The sequence below is a fragment of the Peromyscus maniculatus genome, chromosome 19 (assembly GCF_049852395.1).
Source record: "Peromyscus maniculatus bairdii isolate BWxNUB_F1_BW_parent chromosome 19, HU_Pman_BW_mat_3.1, whole genome shotgun sequence".
In the NCBI taxonomy this organism is placed as follows: domain Eukaryota; kingdom Metazoa; phylum Chordata; class Mammalia; order Rodentia; family Cricetidae; genus Peromyscus; species Peromyscus maniculatus.
In genome coordinates, this window is record NC_134870.1 from 25539476 (window position 1) to 25559964 (window position 20489).

At 36.3% G+C, this 20489-nt stretch overlaps 1 protein-coding gene across 10 annotated transcripts in view; it reads left to right on the forward strand.

Moving 5' to 3' along the window:
- The window catches only part of Matr3 (matrin 3), a 42112-nt gene extending 21893 nt beyond the window's left edge, over window positions 1-20219 (forward strand). For all 10 annotated transcript variants that reach the window (XM_042264322.2, XM_076554979.1, XM_042264326.2 and 7 more), the window contains 13 exons: window positions 4454-4515; window positions 5365-5406; window positions 5734-5846; window positions 6087-6139; window positions 8636-8761; window positions 9066-9191; window positions 9371-9538; window positions 10604-10735; window positions 12158-12201; window positions 12647-13016; window positions 16482-16704; window positions 17201-17322; window positions 19785-20219. In XM_042264322.2, the coding sequence (XP_042120256.1) occupies window positions 4454-4515; window positions 5365-5406; window positions 5734-5846; window positions 6087-6139; window positions 8636-8761; window positions 9066-9191; window positions 9371-9538; window positions 10604-10735; window positions 12158-12201; window positions 12647-13016; window positions 16482-16704; window positions 17201-17322; window positions 19785-19835 (1632 nt within the window). In that variant the 3' untranslated portion in view covers window positions 19836-20219. The remainder of the gene's footprint in view (window positions 1-4453; window positions 4516-5364; window positions 5407-5733; window positions 5847-6086; window positions 6140-8635; window positions 8762-9065; window positions 9192-9370; window positions 9539-10603; window positions 10736-12157; window positions 12202-12646; window positions 13017-16481; window positions 16705-17200; window positions 17323-19784) is intronic.
- The last annotated feature ends 270 nt before the right edge of the window (window positions 20220-20489 follow it).

Consider the following 20489-nt stretch of genomic DNA (forward strand, 5'->3'; position numbering starts at 1 on the left):
TTTTTCCCCCTGGTCTGCTTTGTTGAATTGTTTTAAGCATTTTTTTTCTGAAGTCAATGTGCTTTGCCATTTAGGATGCTAGATTTCAGCTTTCCATCTGTCTTGATTGCTGATTTGTTTGTAGTCAAAGATATATTCTTGTACAATTCTCTTTTTTCCTTATCTGTGGCTACAGGGAAAGTTAATGTAGAGCCCTGGTGTGTGTTTCAGTATGTTTCATATTTTAGATTAGTTCATTCTTCCTTTTTTAATTTCCCTTTAACACAAACTCTCATACTATGACTGAAATTTTTCATCATTTTTTTTCTCCGTTTCCACAACTTCCTTAAACATACTTCAAAGCTCACTTTTTATTATCCCATATTTATTGCATCTGTACCTTTAGAGACTTTGATAAATCGTTGACTACATTATCCAGCTCTGTGTTCCTTGTAAGAAAATTCTTTTTCTGACTTAGGCTTATTGTACTTCTGGAATAGTCATTTGTGGGGGGGGAAACTAATTCTCCTTTAATTATCACATCTGGCAAAATGGAAACCTTTTCAAAATGCCCTTTTAAATGTCCTTCTCTTTCAACTTTTTCAGTGTTACTCATTCTGACTGGAGTTTTAAATTCTATTTTTCAGTATATATTGCAGTTGACTTCAAGTCAATGGTGCAGCACCCCCACTAGCTTGATCTGTAATCTGTGAACATCCATTTTTCCCGATGTGCTTTGTAGTAACCTATCTAACTGGAATAATTGCTATCATGAGATTGATTTTATGGTCACTGTTACAGGGTTTTTCTTTACAGCAGCATCTGGGACATTTTCTTTTCATATCACTTTCTTTTTACTTCATTTTTTAGTGGTTTTTGTTTTGTTTTTTAATCCACCAGACTGTTAAATTTTTTTTTGTTTTATTGTTCCCTTTACTGTGATTAGATCTCAGCATTTTTATCTTAATCTTTTATTTCATATCAAATAAGTTAACATAAAAGTTTGTAGGTTTTTCATTTAAGAAATAGAACCGCTGGGCGTGGTGGCTCACGCCTGTAATCCCAGCACTGGGAGGCAGAGGCAGGTGGATCTCTTGAGTTCAAGGCCAGCCTGATCTACATACTAAGTTCCAGGCCAGCCAGGTCTACGTAGTGAGACCCTGTCTCAACAAAGAAATAGGACCTAGAGCTCTTTAAAAAATCAACAAATCTTATTTGTTAGACACTTTATTTTTCCCAAATTTGTTAGCTATACTAACTATGCCATGTTTTTATTCTATACTAAACTTGAAGACTTAGTCTGGTGTAAATTAAAGCATTGAAAAAAGGTCCATTAAATTTGATTGGCTCCAGCTTTTCCTATGTTAGTTTTTAACCTCTTTACCAAGAAATATAGCAGAAATTATATGACTAGTATTCTCAGAAAAGATTTTAAAATTCCAAGGAATATACTTATGGTGATCAAGTGAAAGTGATCTTAAAGAACTGCAGATCTTTGCTGTTGGAAGAAAGGAACACAAAAAGGAACCATAAGAGGATTTGTCAGATACAAGTTTCTATTTTATATAAAAATAAATTTTCCTCCAAATTTTACTATGTTCTAGTTCCCAAAAGCTAATGATATAAATGAATCTAAACTAACAAAAGAGCAGTTTGAAATACTTGATGATACTTTGGATTAAGGAGTATTTTTAGCTTATTGAAAAATGCTTGGGTTCTAGTTTGCATATTCTTCAAAATATTAGGTATATTTAACAATTATTTTAGAGGACTTCTGCTTAACCATTGCATTTATAAAATTTGTGTTTGTAGGTTAGACCAATTGGAACACATTTAAGCACTTAGATTTTCTGTTTTATAGTTGCCTCAACTTAGCTGATTTACTTCAGCAATGAACTGTTAACAGATACAGATGTGACTTGTTAAAAAATTGCTGTGGTGGACATAGACAATGAAAAAAAAAGTATCCTGCTCTCTGGTATCACTGCATAACTTGGAAAATCTGTTGTTTTCACTTAATGATAATGTTAAATGGCCTGCCTACATTATACAAAGTTCAAGTGAAAAGCATAATGTAACTTGTCATAATGGAGTGCCCTTACTTTATATTTGTAGGTGATTTTTAAGTAAAACCGTCTGAGTTTTTCTAGGTCACTTTAGAACATCAAGTAGCATATCTATACTATACAGTCTCAAACTTCTTTCAAGTTCCTTTCACTTAAAGAAAATTGCCCACTGCAGCTTTTTTGTCTTATTACTTGAATTTCTATTTTTTTTCCTTTAGTATTACTTAGGTCGTTAAATTATATTCTATTCTCCCACTTGAGAAATCTTTTCAGAATGATTATTATAAAACTTCAATGTCTCAAAGAACCTGGTGCCACATGTCTTTCATCTCAGTACTCAAAAAGCCATCTATGACCCTGCCTCCTCAGAAAACAAAAAAAATGCCTGAAAGATATAAGTGTGAGTGTAGGATTCCCCCCCCCCCACTAAACTTGTAAATTCGAAAAGTGAATCCCTATTCTTTATCTCATAGGAATTATGTCAGAATAGAATCCAAAAGGTTTTTTGTGTTTTTTTTTTTTTTTAATCGTTGGATTCTTAGTCCTTATTTTAAACTAGATATCAAGAGAATTAGGTACAGTGGAGTTGATTTATAATGGATGGGTTGGGAGGAACATGACTAATTTTCTGATCTTGGCCTTCTTTCTAGTACTTAAAAGACAAGCTACATTTTTACCATAAACTTGAAACTTAGAGGACATGGGGGATTGGATATAATTTCTTTTCAGCTCTTTGCCCTTTCCATCTCCTATAATTCAGAAGCATTCTTAATAGGGATAACATTTATTCTTTTCCTTAGACACTGCTTCTTAAGGGTAGATACTTGTATCTGAAGTTGTTCTGAAACTCTTTAGGTTGATGGATTCGTTTTGTCCCTTTTCTGAACTTGAATTTACCTATGGTGCCTCTTGCTTACAGCCATTTTTAAAATGGCTTCCAGAAACGGTCTATTGTGTTGCAAGTAGAAACTTTAGCCCAACTGATTGTATAACAGCTATGGAAATCTCTCAAGTTCCTATTAGCTATTACATTTGAAAGACAATCTAGTTTTCAGAGATATTAAGAATAGTAGTTGATAGTACCTCACATTCTAAGAGCTATTTTATTTGGATACGTTCCATTTTAGTTCTTTCACAAGGCTTTAATTAACTTTCTTAGGGCATGAATTATACATAGACTGTTACAATATAAATCAAAATTAGGGTCCAATTTATAAAATGCCATGTTCAGCCTTCTTAAAAGTCAAATTGTGTAATTTGATGTTATACTTTCATTTAGCTGAGGCTCTCTAATCCCCTCATTTGAAAAATACACATTGCCTGACCATGTTTATATTCTACTCAGACTTTTCAAGAACAGTGGCTATTTTAAATACTGTCTCCATTTGTGGAAATTGGTGAAAAATCAAAACTACTTGTAAAATAATGTGGATTTTTGAAACAGTGCAGTATAGATAACTTATGCTTGGCAGTGTTCAAATAGTTTGCCTTTATTGTTTCATTGTTTTTTCACCACCATAGTGGAATTTTGTTGCAATGAATTTAAATAATTTAGACTTAGGAGTCATATCTAGTCATATTGCACTTTAGGAAATAAACCAAGGCATTTTAACAGCAAAGCCAACCTTTCCTAATTCTTACTGGATAAAAAGTTAATTTGATATTTTTGTTAGAGAAAGGAAAATTAATTTGAATCAAGAAAATTTAGTTAATGCTTTATATTTTAAACTAAATCACAAAAAAAGGGAAATACTGATGGAATGCATTGTTTCCCTTAAAATTTGGAAAGACGCACTCCTTAAATTTGATTCTGTTTTAGGAAAATATGGGAGCTTAAATTTCTGACAAATGGGGAAAATATCTTAAATAAGCCATTAAATCTTGTTGGCCTTTTTTGACAGTGCTTTTTTTTGTTGTTTCATTTTATTTTGTTTTTGCTATAGTAGAAAGTATAGTGTACTTGGAATTTGCCTAAGTCTAGGTGAAATTAAAGATTGTACTTTAAATTAATTATTCACATACTTTAGATATGATTTTGTTATACAGAACATTACAAAATAATCAGTTCCAAAAATAGTGGATACTTGAGTTTGGTCCACAGCATTTACTGTGCTCAGTTGACCTCAAGGTTCATTGTCTTCTTGATCTTTACTATCTACACCTTTCCACTGTTTGGTAGGTCTCAATTATGTTGACCAAATTAATCAGTTTTTCCAAGAATGTGCATAGAGTATTTGAGGGCAGGATCAAGCTTCAAGGACTCAGAAATGGTTTTAACTTAAACCACTGTGACTTAGCAAATAAGGAAGTGTTTTACAACCTGATACTGCATACACATTAATGTAATGGTTCACATAAATATTTTAGCTTTTAATTTTTGTTAATTCTACTAATTTACTTTGCTGCAGGAGTGGAGTCAACATATCAATGGAGCAAGTCACAGTCGTCGATGCCAGCTTCTTCTTGAAATGTAGGAATTTGAAATACGTATAAAGCATCCTTATCGTGAATGAGAAACAGCCATTATTGGTTTGGGGGAGTTTGTCATTTACTTATACATACATTGTTACTGTCACATAATTAATAAAGTCTAATTAATATTAAATTTCAGATGAACTGTATATCTTCATGAATAATAGATATAATGATGGTTTGTTACTTGGTTTTTAATTGCTAGGATAAATGCACATTGGCCTGTTAATCAAGAAATAATTTTAGTAGAATTAAAGAAAAGATAATAGTTAATACATGCTATAGAACAAAAAATATAGAGGAATAATTGAAAATTAATAGAAACCAAGTCAGTTTCCTTATGGAAAACTTTTGACCTATGTGGCTTGCTGAATTTAGGCTGCTGCATTGAAATGGAATTCAAAGACACTGCCTACTATAGCAGATACTATCCATAGTATAGCAGATACTATCCATACATACCTAACTCCTTTGGGGCTGTCCTTTCTGTGGCCACAGCTTAACTCTGCTTTGATACCTAATTTGGGGAAGGAAGTTGGGTTTTTTGTTGCTGTTGTTTGTTTTCTTCATATAACCTCCTTTCTAATTCCTTGTGCAGCACTTACCCTGTTTACAATTTAACAAATACAGGATCATTTCAACATGCATCACTTAAATTTACAAGTATTGCAGGTTTATTCCATATCACTTGGTGTCTGAAGTTCTTTTTGAAATATGTTACATGTTTTTGAAATGTAGATTCTCAGATAACTTTACTAATAAATCATCTCTGTTTTAAAGGCTTAAGGAGGCTACCTTGTGAAAAGATCCTTTTTATTTTAAAATTAATTTTCTGATCTTTTTAAAGCTACCCAGAATGGAATCCTGACAATGATACAGGACACACAATGTAAGTTTAAAAATTTTAGGCTATTGTTTATAAAGGAGTTCAATGTAAGGCATCCCAAGTTTAACTTCCTATGTTTCATATGAATATTTTCTGTTTCTTCACCAAATAAGAATTTGATAATTTTATTTTTAAAGTACAAGTGTAAGGAATTTTCAGAAAAGAACATAGTAATAGTTCTTCTTTCACTGCTACAACATTTTCCACTAGTTACCTTGTATATAAATACTCCTGCAGCTTAAAATAGTCATAGTTATGTAAGAGGTGCTTTAATAATTTTATGTGATGAATCTCTTGATTGTGCTTCATTTATTTTGTTGTTATTACTAGGGGTGATCCATTCATGCTGCAGCAGTCTACAAATCCAGCACCAGGAATTCTGGGACCTCCACCTCCTTCATTTCATCTTGGAGGACCAGCGGTTGGCCCAAGAGGAAATCTGGGTGATTATATGAAATTCATACTGCCTTTTCTAGTAACTAGCTATAATTGCTTTTAGTGTAAATGGTAGTGTCAGAATGTTCATTAAAAAGTTCTTTTAAAGTAACATAGCATGAGAAGAGTCATTTACAATGTCTTTCCATTTGTATTTTAAAGATGTTCATTTTTTAAAATAAACTACCTTGCTTTATAAAGTAAGTATATTTTTTGTAACTCTTTACAAATTTTTTTCCCCTGCACAGGTGCTGGTAATGGGAACCTACAAGGACCAAGACACATGCAAAAAGGCAGAGTGGTCCGTAATACAGTTACTGCTTTTATCATAATTGCTGTTGGGGGGAATGTGATTCCATTTAAATGCTTGTTCATTGACTCTTTTGAGGGTGGTAGAGGTGTTTCGAAGCACGGTTTCTCTGTGTAGCACTTGGCTATTGTAGACCAGGCTGACCTCAAATTCAGAGATCCACCTGCCACTGCCTCTGAGTGCTAGAATTAAAGGCATTCACCTCCATGCTGGACTGCTTATTGATACAAATCTTAACCTTAGTCCTTATAACAGGATGGGTGTTTTAATTTGAAAACTGTTAAGCTTGCTAGATGTGGCATGCGCTTAATCCCAGCATTTAGGAGGCAGAGGGATCTAGATCTCTTTAAGGCCAGCCAGGGGTGACATAATGAGACCCTATCTTTATTTAAAAAAAAGTTAAAAGCTGTCATGCTTTTAAATGACTGGTAATGGTTAAAAGACCTTACCTTGATTTAGAGTCTTAGGATCATTGGTATCCAGTCGTGTGCACAGTTTTCATTAACAGAATCTGGGTTGGAAAGATGGTTCAACAGCAGCAACAGCTGAATTTGATTCCCAGGCCCCATATGGTAGAAAGGAAGAACCAACTCCTACAAGTTGTTCTCTGACCCCCACACTAATACCATAGCATGTAAATGCCCACACATACCGTGTGCACATGGAATGTTTTAAAGTGTAATAAGGATCTGTAGAGAGTTTTTGAAACTTCACAGTAATAACCACCATTTGATTTTTTTTTTTTTTTTTAATTTATTCTAGTCCATGAAATGTGGCAAACGCCTTTAATCCTATCACTCAGAAAGAAAGGCTGATCTGGAGTTTTAGGATAACCAGAGCTACATAGTCAGACACTCTTTGAAAAAAGAGAGAGAGCCGGGCAGTGGTGGCACACGCCTTTAATCCCAGCACTTGGGAGGCAGAGGCAGGCGGATCTCTGTGAGTTCAAGGCCAGCCTGGTCTCCAAAGCGAGTTCCAGGACAAGCACAAAGCTACACAGAGAAACCCTGTCCTGAAAAAACAAAAGGGGGGGGGGAGAGGGGGAGAGAGAGGGAGAATGAAATTACTCTGATAACATTTAATATGCTGTGTATTTTAAATTCTCTAGGATGGTAAAAAGTTATTAAGTAATAGCCTTTTCTGTTGGTTTTTAAATGCATAATGTGGTTTTTGCCTTTTTTTTTTTAATTGGGAATCTTGACTATGGTAGGCAAGTACTTAACCACTGTGGTACAGTCCCCTCCCCCCTTTTGTGTATGTTTTGAGAGTTGCTCAGGCTGTCCTTAAACTCTGTTGCTGGGGGTCTCAGCCTCCCAAGTAGCTGTACTTCCAGATCCAGCTTCTTTTGTTTGTTTGTTTGTTTGTTTGTTTTGATTTTTCGAGACAGGGTTTCTCTGTGTAGCTTTGGAGCCTGTCCTGGATCTCACTCTGTAGCCTAGCCTGGCCTTGAACTCAAAGAGATCCGCCTGCCTCTGCCTCCCGAGTGTTTCTTCTCTTTTTAATACATTTTGATCGTCGTCAGACTTGGTAGTGCCTGACCTTAATCCTGGCACTGGAAACAGAACCTTTAATCTACAAAGTGAGTTTGAAGACAGCCAGCACTGTTACACAGACAAACCCTATATTAAAAAACAAAAACACCAGACAAAAAAACAGACGTACTCCTCAAAATTACAATAGCGAGGGGCCAAAGATCCCTCAGCAGTTAATAGCACATTTGTGCTCTTAGAGGTGACCCAAATTTGGTTGCCAGTTTCCGTGTTGGGTAGCTTGGAATGGTTTCTGATTCCAACTCAAGGGAATCTAACCCTCTTTTGGCCTCCACATGTTGGAGAATATTATTTTTGAGGTGTGTCACTTTGGTTTATGCTGCACTTGTTTAACTCTGTGAAGCTGTCTTACTGTGCTTGTCTAAAACACCTGATGATCCTAAAAAAAAAAAAAAACTGAATTGCCCTATAGCAAGGCAGGAGAAAGGGTAGGTGGGGCCGGCAGGCAGAGAGAATATATAGGAGAAAACTGAGTGAGAAGAAGTAGCCAGAGAAGGAGGACATCAGGGACCATCCATCCAGCTATACAGCCAGCCATGGAGTGAGAAACAAAGGTACACAGAAATAGAGAAAAGTCCAGAGGCAAAAGATAGACGGAGTAATTTAAGGAAAACTGGCTAGAAACAAGCTAAGCTAAAGGCCAGGCATTTATAAGTAAGAAAAAGCTCTGTGCATTTATTTGGGAGCTGGGTGGCAGGCCCCCCAAAAAAGCAGTAACAAACAATATCCACAGGCAGTTAAGTGAGAATGCCCACACATAAAATAAATTTTATGTAAAAATTATGGGTGCACAAATGACTCCTAGCTAATCGTGCTTACCACATGCTGAGTATATACTATTGTCATTGAAATATATATCCAACTCTCTCCCTCAAAATGCTTTTAACAGGACTTTTATTGACTTTTTTTTTTCCTCCCTTTTCCCTCCAATGGATAGGAAACCAGCCGAGTTGTTCACATTATGGATTTTCAGCGAGGAAAAAACTTGAGATACCAGCTATTACAACTGGTAGAACCTTTTGGAGTCATTTCAAATCATCTGATTTTAAATAAAATTAATGAGGTATGAGTAGGAATATCAGTTATTCATAGCACTCATGTTAAAGAAATTGAATGGTTTTAAATTAATGGAAAATTCCGTGTAATTTGAAATATCAGCAGAAAAGGAATATCCTAATGTTAAATAGATTTTTAGTAAATGTATAGTTTGTGAACCCTAACTAAAATATCAGCTTCACAACACTGATCTTTTTCATTGCGATTATTAAAGATGCATCCTATTAAATTATTAAATACAATAAAAAAAATACAAAAATATAAAGATTGGGGGTAGGCCTTTTTCAAAATTCCTTTTCGTGTAATTTTAGGCATTTATTGAAATGGCAACCACAGAAGATGCTCAAGCTGCAGTGGATTATTATACAACTACACCAGCATTAGTATTTGGCAAGCCAGTGAGAGTTCATTTATCCCAGAAGTATAAGAGAATAAAGGTTAGTAGTAGCCTTTCATTTGTCCTTGTCTCTAGTTATGTGTAATCAGCTTAATAAATCATTTTTATATTTGTTAACTTGGTTGTCTAAAAGGTAGGCTATTAATAATTGTAGCATACCTGCCAACCTTTAACTTGTCTTTCAGTTATTTAAAATTTCCTCCCTTTTTTTTTTTTAAGAAACCTGAAGGAAAACCAGATCAGAAGTTTGATCAAAAGCAAGAACTTGGACGTGTGATACATCTCAGCAATTTACCACATTCTGGCTATTCTGACAGTGCCGTCCTCAAGCTTGCTGAGCCTTATGGGAAAATAAAGAATTACATATTGATGAGAATGAAAAGTCAGGTAATAACACATGGGAAGGTTTTTAAGAGTAATTCCTCAGTGTACTTTAAGATAATTTTACTGGGAGTGGATGTCAGTAGTAGAAATGCATTAGCTTGTGGGTTGAATATCATATATTACCTTAGTTAGATGTTCATGGTCAAGTGGCAAAGTTTTGAAAGGACAAAGTGGAAAATAAATTGTGTTCTCCTCTCATAGTAAGAAAATAGTTTGCTTTTAGAGTTTCTTCCTAAAGATTTTACACATCTATAGACACCAGGCTTTGAGGATTTGGGTAGTGGTTATGGTTTTTTTGTTTGTTGGGTTTTGGTTTTTTCTTAAGCAGGGCTTTGCTAGGTAGCTCTTTTGGTTTATTTAGTTTTTGTTTGTTTGTTTGTTTTTTGTTTTTCAAGACAGGATTTTTCTGTAGCGTTGGAGCCTGTCAATAGACCAGGCTGGCTTGGAACTCACAGAGATCCGCCTAGCGATAGATCACTCTTCCTGGCCTAAAATTTAGTATGTAGCTCAGGCTGGCCTCCTTTTTTTTTTTTTGAGACAGGGTTTCTCTGTGTAGTTTTGGTGCCAGTCCTGGATCTCACTCTGTAGACCAGGCTGGCCTTGAACTCACAGAGATTGCCTGGCTCTGCCTCCCGAGTGCTGGGATTAAAGGCGGCGGCAGCAGCCGCAGCCGCCGCCACCACCACCACCACCACCACCACCCCCCCTAGCTGGCCTCCATCTTTTAACAATCACTTTCTCTTGGCCTCTAGAATGCTAGACTTATAGTAAGTGTGATACACCGTGATAGCCAGCTCTTCAGAATCCACATTTAGTAGCTAAATTGAGTTTACTCATTTGAATTTTTTTTTATGTAAAAAAATTCAGAGGACGGGATGAAACTCAGAAGTACAAGGGTTGCATTCAACCCCCAGCAATCCCCAGAATCAGTCAGGAGAGTATTGGGGGATTTTGTCGCAGGGTATAGAGTTGCTTTCCTAAAGATTGCATAATATAGAATAGCATTGTTTTCATACAGTTCTGTGGGAAATAATGTCATTGTGTGTTTCTCTCCTTCTTTCCCTCCAGGCTTTTATTGAGATGGAGACCAGAGAAGATGCAATGGCAATGGTTGACCATTGTCTGAAGAAGGCACTTTGGTTTCAGGGAAGATGTGTTAAAGTTGACTTGTCTGAGAAATATAAAAAACTGGTGCTGAGGGTATGTAGTCCTAAATAGTTTTAACCTCTTAGATGACAAGGTCTAATTATGTAACCGAGGCCACTAGGTTCAACTGATCTTACTGCTTTGGTTTCCTAAACAGCAAAGATTCTAAGTCCATGTGCCTGGCAAAAGAGACAAAAGTGTTTCCCATCAACCTTTTCGGGAGGAGAGGCAAACGATAGACGGGGTTTTGCTAAGAACCTTAGCTAGGACTCACTGTAAACCACGCTGGCCTCAGACTGTCATTAGACCTTCTGTACACTGCTGTCTGTCGTGTTAGTTAGCCTTTTTTGCGTTTGTTTAGTGGGTGTACAAGTGCCACTGTGCATGTGTGATTACCAGGTTTGGGACAGTCACCTTACCTACTGAGCCACTGGTCAGTTTAATCAGTTTAATCACTGGTCTAGTTTAATCATTTTATATACTACAATATTTGGGGCTGGGGTTTGTTTGGGCTCAGTTAAAAGCACTTGATCCTCTTCAAAAGGATTATTAAAGTTCCCAGCACCCAAGTCAGGTGCTCTACAATTGCTGGTGATTCCCTTTTCTAGCTTCTGAGGGTCCTTGAACTTAAGTGTCAATACTCACACAGACTGGTAAATACAAATAAAAATAAATCTTAAGGGTTGGAGAGATGGCTTACTGATAAAAGAGTAGTTGCTATTCTTAAAGAGAACCCAGGTTCAGTTCCCATCACCCATATGAAGGCTCAGAACCAGTCCTCTTTGAGAATCTGACCCTCCCTTCTAATCTGTGGGCATCAGGCATGCATATGATGCACTCCAATATATGCAGACAAAACCTGTATAAAATAAAAATTTGGGCCAGGGATGGTGGCACACATCATTAATCCTAGCACTCAAGAGCACAGACAGGTGGATCTCTGAGTTCAAGGCCAGGCTGGTCTGCATAGTGAGAAGCTGTCACCTCCTCATCCCCCAAAAAAACCTGGTGGTGGTTTTTAGGTTGTTATTTCTGTGCTGAGACAGGGTTTCTCTGTATCCCTGGCTGTCCTGAAACTCACTCTGTAGACCCGGCTGGCCTTGAACTCACTGCATGTACCCCACCACCCCATACCCCCAACCCTGTGCCTTTTTTTAAGATTTAAAAAAAAAAGAACTTTGTTTTTCTATAGAAATATTGTGTTTTGTAAAAGCATCTTCCATTTCTCTTTCCTGTTTAAAGTTTATTAGAGTTATACTACCAAAATGTTTTATTGCCCACTTTGTTAGTTTGGTGGTTAAGATGAACTTTTAAACTCTTGGCATATTTTCTTGGGTGTGGTTGTACAGGCTGAGTGATAGAAATTGATTATATAAAAAGAGGGTCACAGAATGTTACTTGGTTGATGTATTCTACCAATTCACCAAATTGGGTAAAATTTAATGTATTTAATTTCTCAAAACTTTTGTCTTTTAGATTCCTAACAGAGGCATTGACTTACTGAAAAAAGACAAATCCCGGTAATTTCATTTTGCGTATATCTATATACTACATAATAATTATTAGTTTTTTCACTATGACAAAGTATCTGGCCAAAGCAGCTTCAGGAAAAAACAGTTTATTTTTGCTCACAAGTTCAACAACACAGTCAGTCGTCCATCAGTGGGTAGGAAATAATGGCAGTGAGAGTTTGAGGATACTGGTCGAATTGCATCTGTAGTCAGGAAAAATAAATAAATAATAACTAAATGCTTCCATTCAGTTTACTTTCTCTTTTTTATTAAATTGAGGATCCCAAGCAATTTGTGGAATGGTACCACCCACTTTCAGGATAGATCTCCCACTTCCCACCAGCTGATCTGATCTTAGATCTTAGGAAATTGGCATTTGATATGAACCATTCATACTGACATTAGGCTTTTATTTTTCCAACTGGCAAACACAATGTGCATCTGTCTTGTTCAGGAAAAGATCCTATTCTCCAGATGGAAAAGAGTCCCCAAGCGATAAGAAGTCCAAGACTGATGGTTCACAGAAGACTGAGAGTCCAGCTGAGGGTAAAGAACAAGAAGAGAAGTCGGGTGACGACGGTGAGAAAGACACCAAGGAGGATCAGGCAGAGCAGGAACCCAGTATGCTGCTGGAGTCTGAAGATGAGCTGCTTGTCGATGAGGAAGAAGCAGCAGCTCTCCTAGAAAGTGGTAGTTCAGTGGGCGATGAGACTGATCTTGCTAATTTAGGGGATGTATCATCTGATGGGAAAAAGGAGCCTTCAGAGAAAGCTGTGAAAAAAGATGCAAGTGCTTCAGCAGGATCCAAGAAAAAACTTAAAAAGGTAAGTTTTATATATTTGTTTTAATTGGAGCACTAGGTCAGAGCAATTTTTCTTGTGGTTTTTTTTTTGTTTGTTTGTTGGTGTTTTTTTTTTTTTTTTTCCTTAAGCAGAAAAACATTTAAGGAGGAAACTACAACAGAAACACTTCCTTACAGCTACAAAAAAATGATAATAGTAATCAACACTTTGGTGTTTTTCACTTTGGTGTTCCTCTGTGTAATGGTCTTGGCTGTACTGGATCTCACTCTGTAGCCCAGGCTGGCCTTGAACTCACTGAGATCCAACTGCCTCTGCCTCCTGAGTGCTAGGATTAAAGTCATGCGCCACTACTGTCTGGCTAATAGTCAACTTTTTAAAGAAAATTGTAACCGAAGTATAAGAAGGACTTTAAACTAGGTAAGCTTTTGTCTTGCAGTGGTAATTATTAAGCTTTGGTATGTTTGTTTTCAAGAAGATGTTAGCCAGGCATAATGGCATATCCATGTGATCTCAAGCACTTACAGAGGTAGAGAAAAGTTACTCAGAAGTTTGAGGTTCAGCTGTACAACCTAGTGAGTCCCAGACAACTACAAAGATAGGGTTATGAGTTTGAAATTCAGTAACTATGCCAGATTTGACAGTACATACATCACTCCAGGAGAAGGCAGAGGCAAGCATAATTCTGGGAATTCCAATACAGACAGACCAAGGCTACATAAAGAGATCCTGCCTCAAAAGCCTTTTAAAAAAAGAAAGAAAATATTTTTGAAGCCTGCAGAGATGGCTCAGCAATCCTGATTTTCCAGAGGACCTAGGTTCAGTTCCTGTCACCATCAGGTAGCTTACAACAGCCTGTGACTCCAGTTCCAGGGCATCTGATGCCCTCTTCTAACCTCCTCAAGCAACTGCATGCACATGATACACAGAAACTCACATGCACACGCCCTATACACATCAAATATTCATTATTATTTTTTTTTACTAAGTTTTTTGTGAAATCTTAGGTTTTTTTAGTGGCTTTTAAGGGAATTACACTAGACAATGAAGGCTAGAGATGTTGCCTAGTGGTAGAGTGTTTGCTTAGTATTTACAATCCCCAGCACTACATAGAAACTACGTAGTGGCACACACCTGTGGTCCTGGCAGTCAGAGGCAGGAACACAGATTTAGAAGTTCAAGGTCGTCCTTAGTTATGTAGGGAACTTGAGATAACCATGGAGTACATGAAACCTTGTCTCCCAAAAACAAATGGTGGTGGTACCTAAGGACTGACAACCAAGATTTACTCTAGCCTTCGTGTTGGCAGGCACAAAATAATATGCTGTATCAAATAAGGGGTAATATAATAAAATGTTGCCTTTATTGAAGTCCTTGGGAGGCAGAGGCAGGCAGATGTCTCTGAGTTTGAGGCCAACCAAGGCTACACAGAGAAACCCTGTCTCAAAAAAACAAAGATATTAAAATGTCTTTGTAACCCCTTTAGTGACACTCCCCCTTCATGGTATCAAGAAAAGAGTTTTTGTCATCATTTCTATTGATTCATTCTGCTATTCCCAAACTAGCATTTACTTTTAAAATTTTGATGACTTAGTCACATAACTTAGTTTTTCTGCCTAAAAAATTATAATTATAATATTTCCCTTATAAGACCTAATGACTTACTTGAACTCATGTTGTAATTTTTTTTCTTAGCTCTTTCTTTTTTTTTTTTTTTTGGTTTTTCGAGACAGGGTTTCTCTGTGTAGCTCTGCATCTTTTCCTGGAACTCACTTGGTAGCCCAGGCTGGCCTCGAACTCACAGAGATCCTCCTGCCTCTGCCTCCCGAGTGCTGGGATTAAAGGCGTGCGCCATTCTTAGCTCTTTCTAAGGTCTTTATAATAACCCTAGTTAATAGGTGGTATTATTATCCCCATTCCATATCTTAAGAATTTAAGCATGAAGAATTTCAGTATCTTGTCCTAGTTCTTGACTCACAAGTGTCAGATCAACAGCATCGGTCTGCTTCAAAATTGTTAAACCATTTCACTATATCATCTGATGTTTGTTCTAAATGAAAGTTATATCATAGACACTGTAAGTTCAGAGAACATTACTCTATTTAAGCAAGTTCTTAAACTCATTTCTTAGAATATTTGTCTGAGAAAGTATAAAATATAAAATTTCTTTTTATTATTACTTATTTTACTGGTGCTGAGTATAGAACCTTGGGCCCGGCAAGGATTAAGCATACTCTCTACACGGAGTCTTTTTTGTTTTCTAGTGATTTCTCTATTTTTTTTTTTTATAAGATTTATTTATTATGTACAGTGTTCTGTCTGCATGTACACCTGCAGGCCAGAAGAGGGCGCCAGATCTCATTACAGATGGTTGTGAGCCACCATGTGGTTGCTGGGAATTGAACTCAGGATGTCTGGAAGAACAGCCAGTACTCTTAACCCCTGAGCCATCTCTCCAGCCCGATTTCTCTATTTTTATTTTATTTTATGTGCATTGCTGTTTTGACTGCATATGGTGTATGAGGGCATTGAATCCCATGGAACTGGAATTACAGACACTTGTGAGCTGCCATATGCGATCTAGGAATTGAACCCAGAACCTCTGGAAGAGCAGTCACAGCTCTTAACCACTGTGCCATCTCTCCAATCTGAATATAAATTCTCTTCCATCTGATATTTTCTTAGATGAAGCAGGCTCTTCATTTGGTGAAGTATGAATTTTAGTGGATTTTCATGTCATTGAAGCTTGGTGGATTGGTTTTTAGGGGGTTGTTTGTTTTTACATAAGGGGTCAAACTAATGGCAACACATTAAAAGAAACACTTCATCACTGAGCAACAACCCTAACCCCCATAACTTCATGACAAGCTAAATTGGCCACAATCTATAGTTTTGCTACTGACCCATCCTGATGTGCTGCTTAAGAGTTTCCTTTCTTTAAAAAAAAAAAAAAGCTGAGTTTTTTGATGTCATTAAATGAGTCTAGCAGAAAATTTTTCTTTCTTAAATTATACATTCATTCTTAAGGATGGTGCTGAGGACTGTGTTGGAGATTTAGCCCAGTGGTCAAGGCCCTGGGTTCGGTCTTCAGCTTGGGTGGGGGGGTGCTAAGGACTGACCCTAGGGCTTCATGCAGGCTGTTGCATTTATAGCCCAAGAAAAGGCTATTTTGAGATAATGAATAAATACAAAGACAAGTCAGGCATAATAGGAAAGGGAAGCAGAGGGATTATGATCTCCAATTTGGGCCAGAACGACATAGTAAGAGCCTGTCTCAAAAAAAAAAAAAAAAAAAATTGAAGGGATAATGCAGGATTATTGTTGCAGAGTATATTTATCTTTCTTATCAGCATCATTTCCCAAGGAATATGGATGGTTTTGTCATTATAGATGAGGTTGGTGATGAGGAAGATTCCAAAGTTAAAAAAGTACATAAATCAGACATGACATTTAAATCTGGTGACAAAATGATGGTTTGATTGAAATTAGGTGGAAAAGATGGAGGAACTTGATCAAGAAAATGAAGCTGCATTAGAAAATGGGATTAAAAATGAGGAAAATACAGAACCAGGTGCTGAGTCTGCTGAAAATGCTGATGATCCAAACAAAGACACAAGTGAAAATGCAGATGGCCAAACTGACGAAAACAAGGAAGACTATACAATTCCAGATGAGTATAGAATTGGACCATACCAGCCAAATGTTCCTGTTGGTGAGCTTTAAAGACTTGCTGCTTTCTCCCCTTCTCACTTCGCCCAACAAATTTATTAAAATAAGATTTAAAAGTTGGTTTTATATAAGCTCTGATAGTATGTAAAGTTATCTTCTCCTTCCACACCATTAATTTGTGAACTTACACTGACATTGCTCTAGTTCCTTCTTCATGTGTCTCCTAATTTTGTATTATGTTACCATTCCACTATGTTCTCTCTTCTCATAATGATTTCTAAAATTACACATTGCTTATTGTTTTGTGTTTGTTATTATTGTCTTCCATTTTAATGACTACAGATAGGTAGGACCTTGAATATCAGTTAAGTAAAAAGAAAGAGTAATATGCTATTGTTTTTGTTTTTAGCTTAGGCCATACTGGACTTTTCACAAATATGTTGTCTGATTCAAGTTTTATTGTCAGGAAAAAAGATTTGAGACTACTAAGTAAAATTTAAGTTTACTTAATTTGTAAGAATGTATGTTTGTGTTTCTAGGTATAGACTATGTGATACCTAAAACAGGGTTTTACTGTAAGCTGTGTTCACTCTTTTATACAAATGAAGAAGTTGCAAAGAATACTCATTGCAGCAGCCTTCCTCATTATCAGAAATTAAAGGTAAGGCTGAATGTAAGAGGAGATTTATGGAAAACAAATGATTTATGGAAATAAATGAGATAAATAAAATGTGTGTATGTCCTTCGACCCATCATATGCTTTATCTCAAAGACATTTTTCCTTAATTGCCTGTGCGTTAAGGAATTTAATGGGTTCTACGAACTTTTAGAGCCTCTTCACTCAAAACCAGATTTGCCATGCGGTGGTGCTGAACGCCTTTGATCCCAGTACTCCGGCGCAGAGGCATGTGGATCTCTGTGAGTTTGAGGCCAGCCTGGTCTACAGAGCAAGATCCAGGACAGCCAGGGCTACACAGAGAAACCCTGTCTCAAAAAACTGATTTAGTGGTGTACACCCATAATTCTTAGACTTGGAAGATGGAATCAGGAGGATGAGTAGATCACCTTAGCTATGTAGTAAATTAGCAAGAAAGGAAATAATTTCTAACACTTTTTTTTTTTTTTAAAGTATTCTCAAACTAATTCCTCAAATTTCATGGAGGTCTGAACATGAAACAGAGTACCGAGTCCCTGATTTATTTATTCATTTTTGAGACTGAGTCTCCCTTTCTAGGAGAGGCTGCATGTCTCAGCCTCCCAAACAAAGTACTGGGATAATAAGTGTGAGCAACCTTTGAAGATTGCTCTTCTAATGTTACTGATGCTCTGATTTTTACCTATATCACAGCATAAATGAGTAAATCCCAATGGGAAGCAAGAACAATTCCTACTCTTTTTAGTTAGGAGCCTCTTTAAGGCTTCAGTAATAAATAATACAAGCAAATCTGAAAGCAGTACTTAACTCAATTGTAGGTGACTTGGTTTTCACACTCCTTCATTTATAATGAAAAGTGGCTACTTGTTGACTATTCCGAATCTTGACAGTCTGATATTCCACATCTGTCCTAGTCACAGTAAGAAATTGTAGTCAGAATGCTGGTACACTAAATACTGTGTAAAGTTGTATTTAGAGGACTTGGGGGATGGCTCAGTGGTGAAACTGCTTGCTGTGAAAGCAAGAAGAGGACTGCAGAACTCAGTTGAAATGCCAGCTTAGGGAGGGCTTGGCCTGTGATTCCAGCTGTCAGAGGTGGAAATGGAGCAGGCTGGCAGTGAAACTAGCTTTATTAGCAAGGTCTGGGTTTGATTGAGAGACCCCGCTTCCATCAATAAGATTAAAGGGCAGTCAAGGAGGATGCCTGCTGTCAGTCATGTGTATACCTACTTATGCATGAAAGAAAGAAAAAATGAAATTACCTCTGGGGTATGGAGATGCAGCTCAGTGGCAGAGCTCTTGGTAGCATGTGTAAAGTCCTGGCTTTGACAAGTAAGAAAAAGTAGAATTATCGTCTTTGGGCTATGTTTCATGGTGCCTCATCCAAATCTGAACTCCCTAACACTTTTAATCCCAGGTTTTTCAAACAAGAGAAACAACCTGTGTAGCATTCAATGATCTCAGTGTTGACTGGTGGACAAAGAATTAAAATTCATTTTAATTCTTGCTTATATCATTTGCATTGCTTTCAAATGTAAATCTATGTATCTTAACATTATGGATATAAGAAAAGAATGGTGGTCATTTTCAGTGCTAACAGCAATTTATTTGGGGAGGAGGATGAGTATGGCTTCATTTATACTCCAAATGCACTGTTTGGATTTTAAGCCATGTAGGCAAAACCATGTGTGTTACCTAGAAGGGTATGCTTTATGACTTAAGTATTCAGAGAAAAGATGAATCAACTGCATTAAAAGGTATTAGGGAGTTTGTGTTGCTCAAATGATAAATTGACACTATTCTTACTTGTTTTGACACTTAACTAGATGTTTTGTGTTTTTTTTTCTGTTTATTTTTTGTTTGTTCGTTTGTTTTCATTTGCTTTTTAAGGATATAATGGCTTTTAACCCTCTCATCAGTCTACAATAATCAGTACTGATATATTTTAACCAGAAATGGAAATGGTTTTTAAATATGTTTGATATTCCCTTAGAGTATTAATAGAACTGTGTCTAGAAATTATACATTGGAGATCATAGGTGACAGGACTATACTTTGTAGCCCAGCCACCTACTGTTGTAAATAAAGTTTTATTAGAGCACAGCCGATCATAGCCATAGTCTTTTGAGTATTGTCTATGGCTCTTTTAGGTCAGTGAAATTGTTAAAACAAAGATCTAATAGAGCTATTTCTTCCTCTGTGATCATGTTCTTATGTTTTCTCATTTCTAAAAGTTAGGGTTAATTGCACATTGAAATATCCATTTTCCACATTTGCCATTTTTTTTCATGCTTTATTGTTGTGTCCTGAGCCAGTTTAGTTTTCTATGCTGAATAACTCATTTATAAAATATTAAGATGTTAGTGTAAGTCCCTAAATCTGGACTGAATATTTTATTTTACAATTAATATATATACTAAATGTCTCATCAGTTACTTAGTCCCTGTAATTCTTTTTTTTCCCCTCAGAAATATCTGAATAAATTGGCAGAAGAACGGAGACAGAAGAAGGAAACTTAAGATGTACAAGAAGCTTAATTATTTCAAAGAAAACAATGGTTCTTTGATTTTAATGTTAACCTTTTTTAAATACAATACTGATAGTTAGAAAACTATTGTACTCTTTTGTTTTAGTGGAAAAATAATAGATGTCTGTTCATGTGTTTAAGTGTTATAGCAGAAAGTACACATACGGTTAAGTTAATGAAAATGTTTTTGTTTCATCAGAATGGCAACAGACAAAAGTACTTTGTAGAGATTGACTGTTGTAAGCTTTGGAAAACAACTTGCACCACTAAGAGAAAGATAACATAGAACCATTCAGAAAAATGAAATTTAGTAGTTTGAGGCTTCAAAGAAATGTCAACGTTTGATTCCATTCAATAAAGAACAAAACCAATTGTATTTTTTATTACTTTTCATCTGAAACATTCCACATTTTAATCTGAGCCTTGCAGACTTTTCATTTGACTTTGGAAGCTGTTTTGGTTGCATTTCATTTTTAGAGAACTTCATTCATGTGAGATTGGCAATTCAAATGCAGGTGCAGTTTTCTTTTAATGTCATGCTGTTTAGATGATAAGAAATATTAAGTAATTGGCTTTAGATTTGTAATTTTTTCCCTGAGTTCCTGCTAGGTTTCGTATTCTAGTAGTCAAATGTTATTTCAGTGAA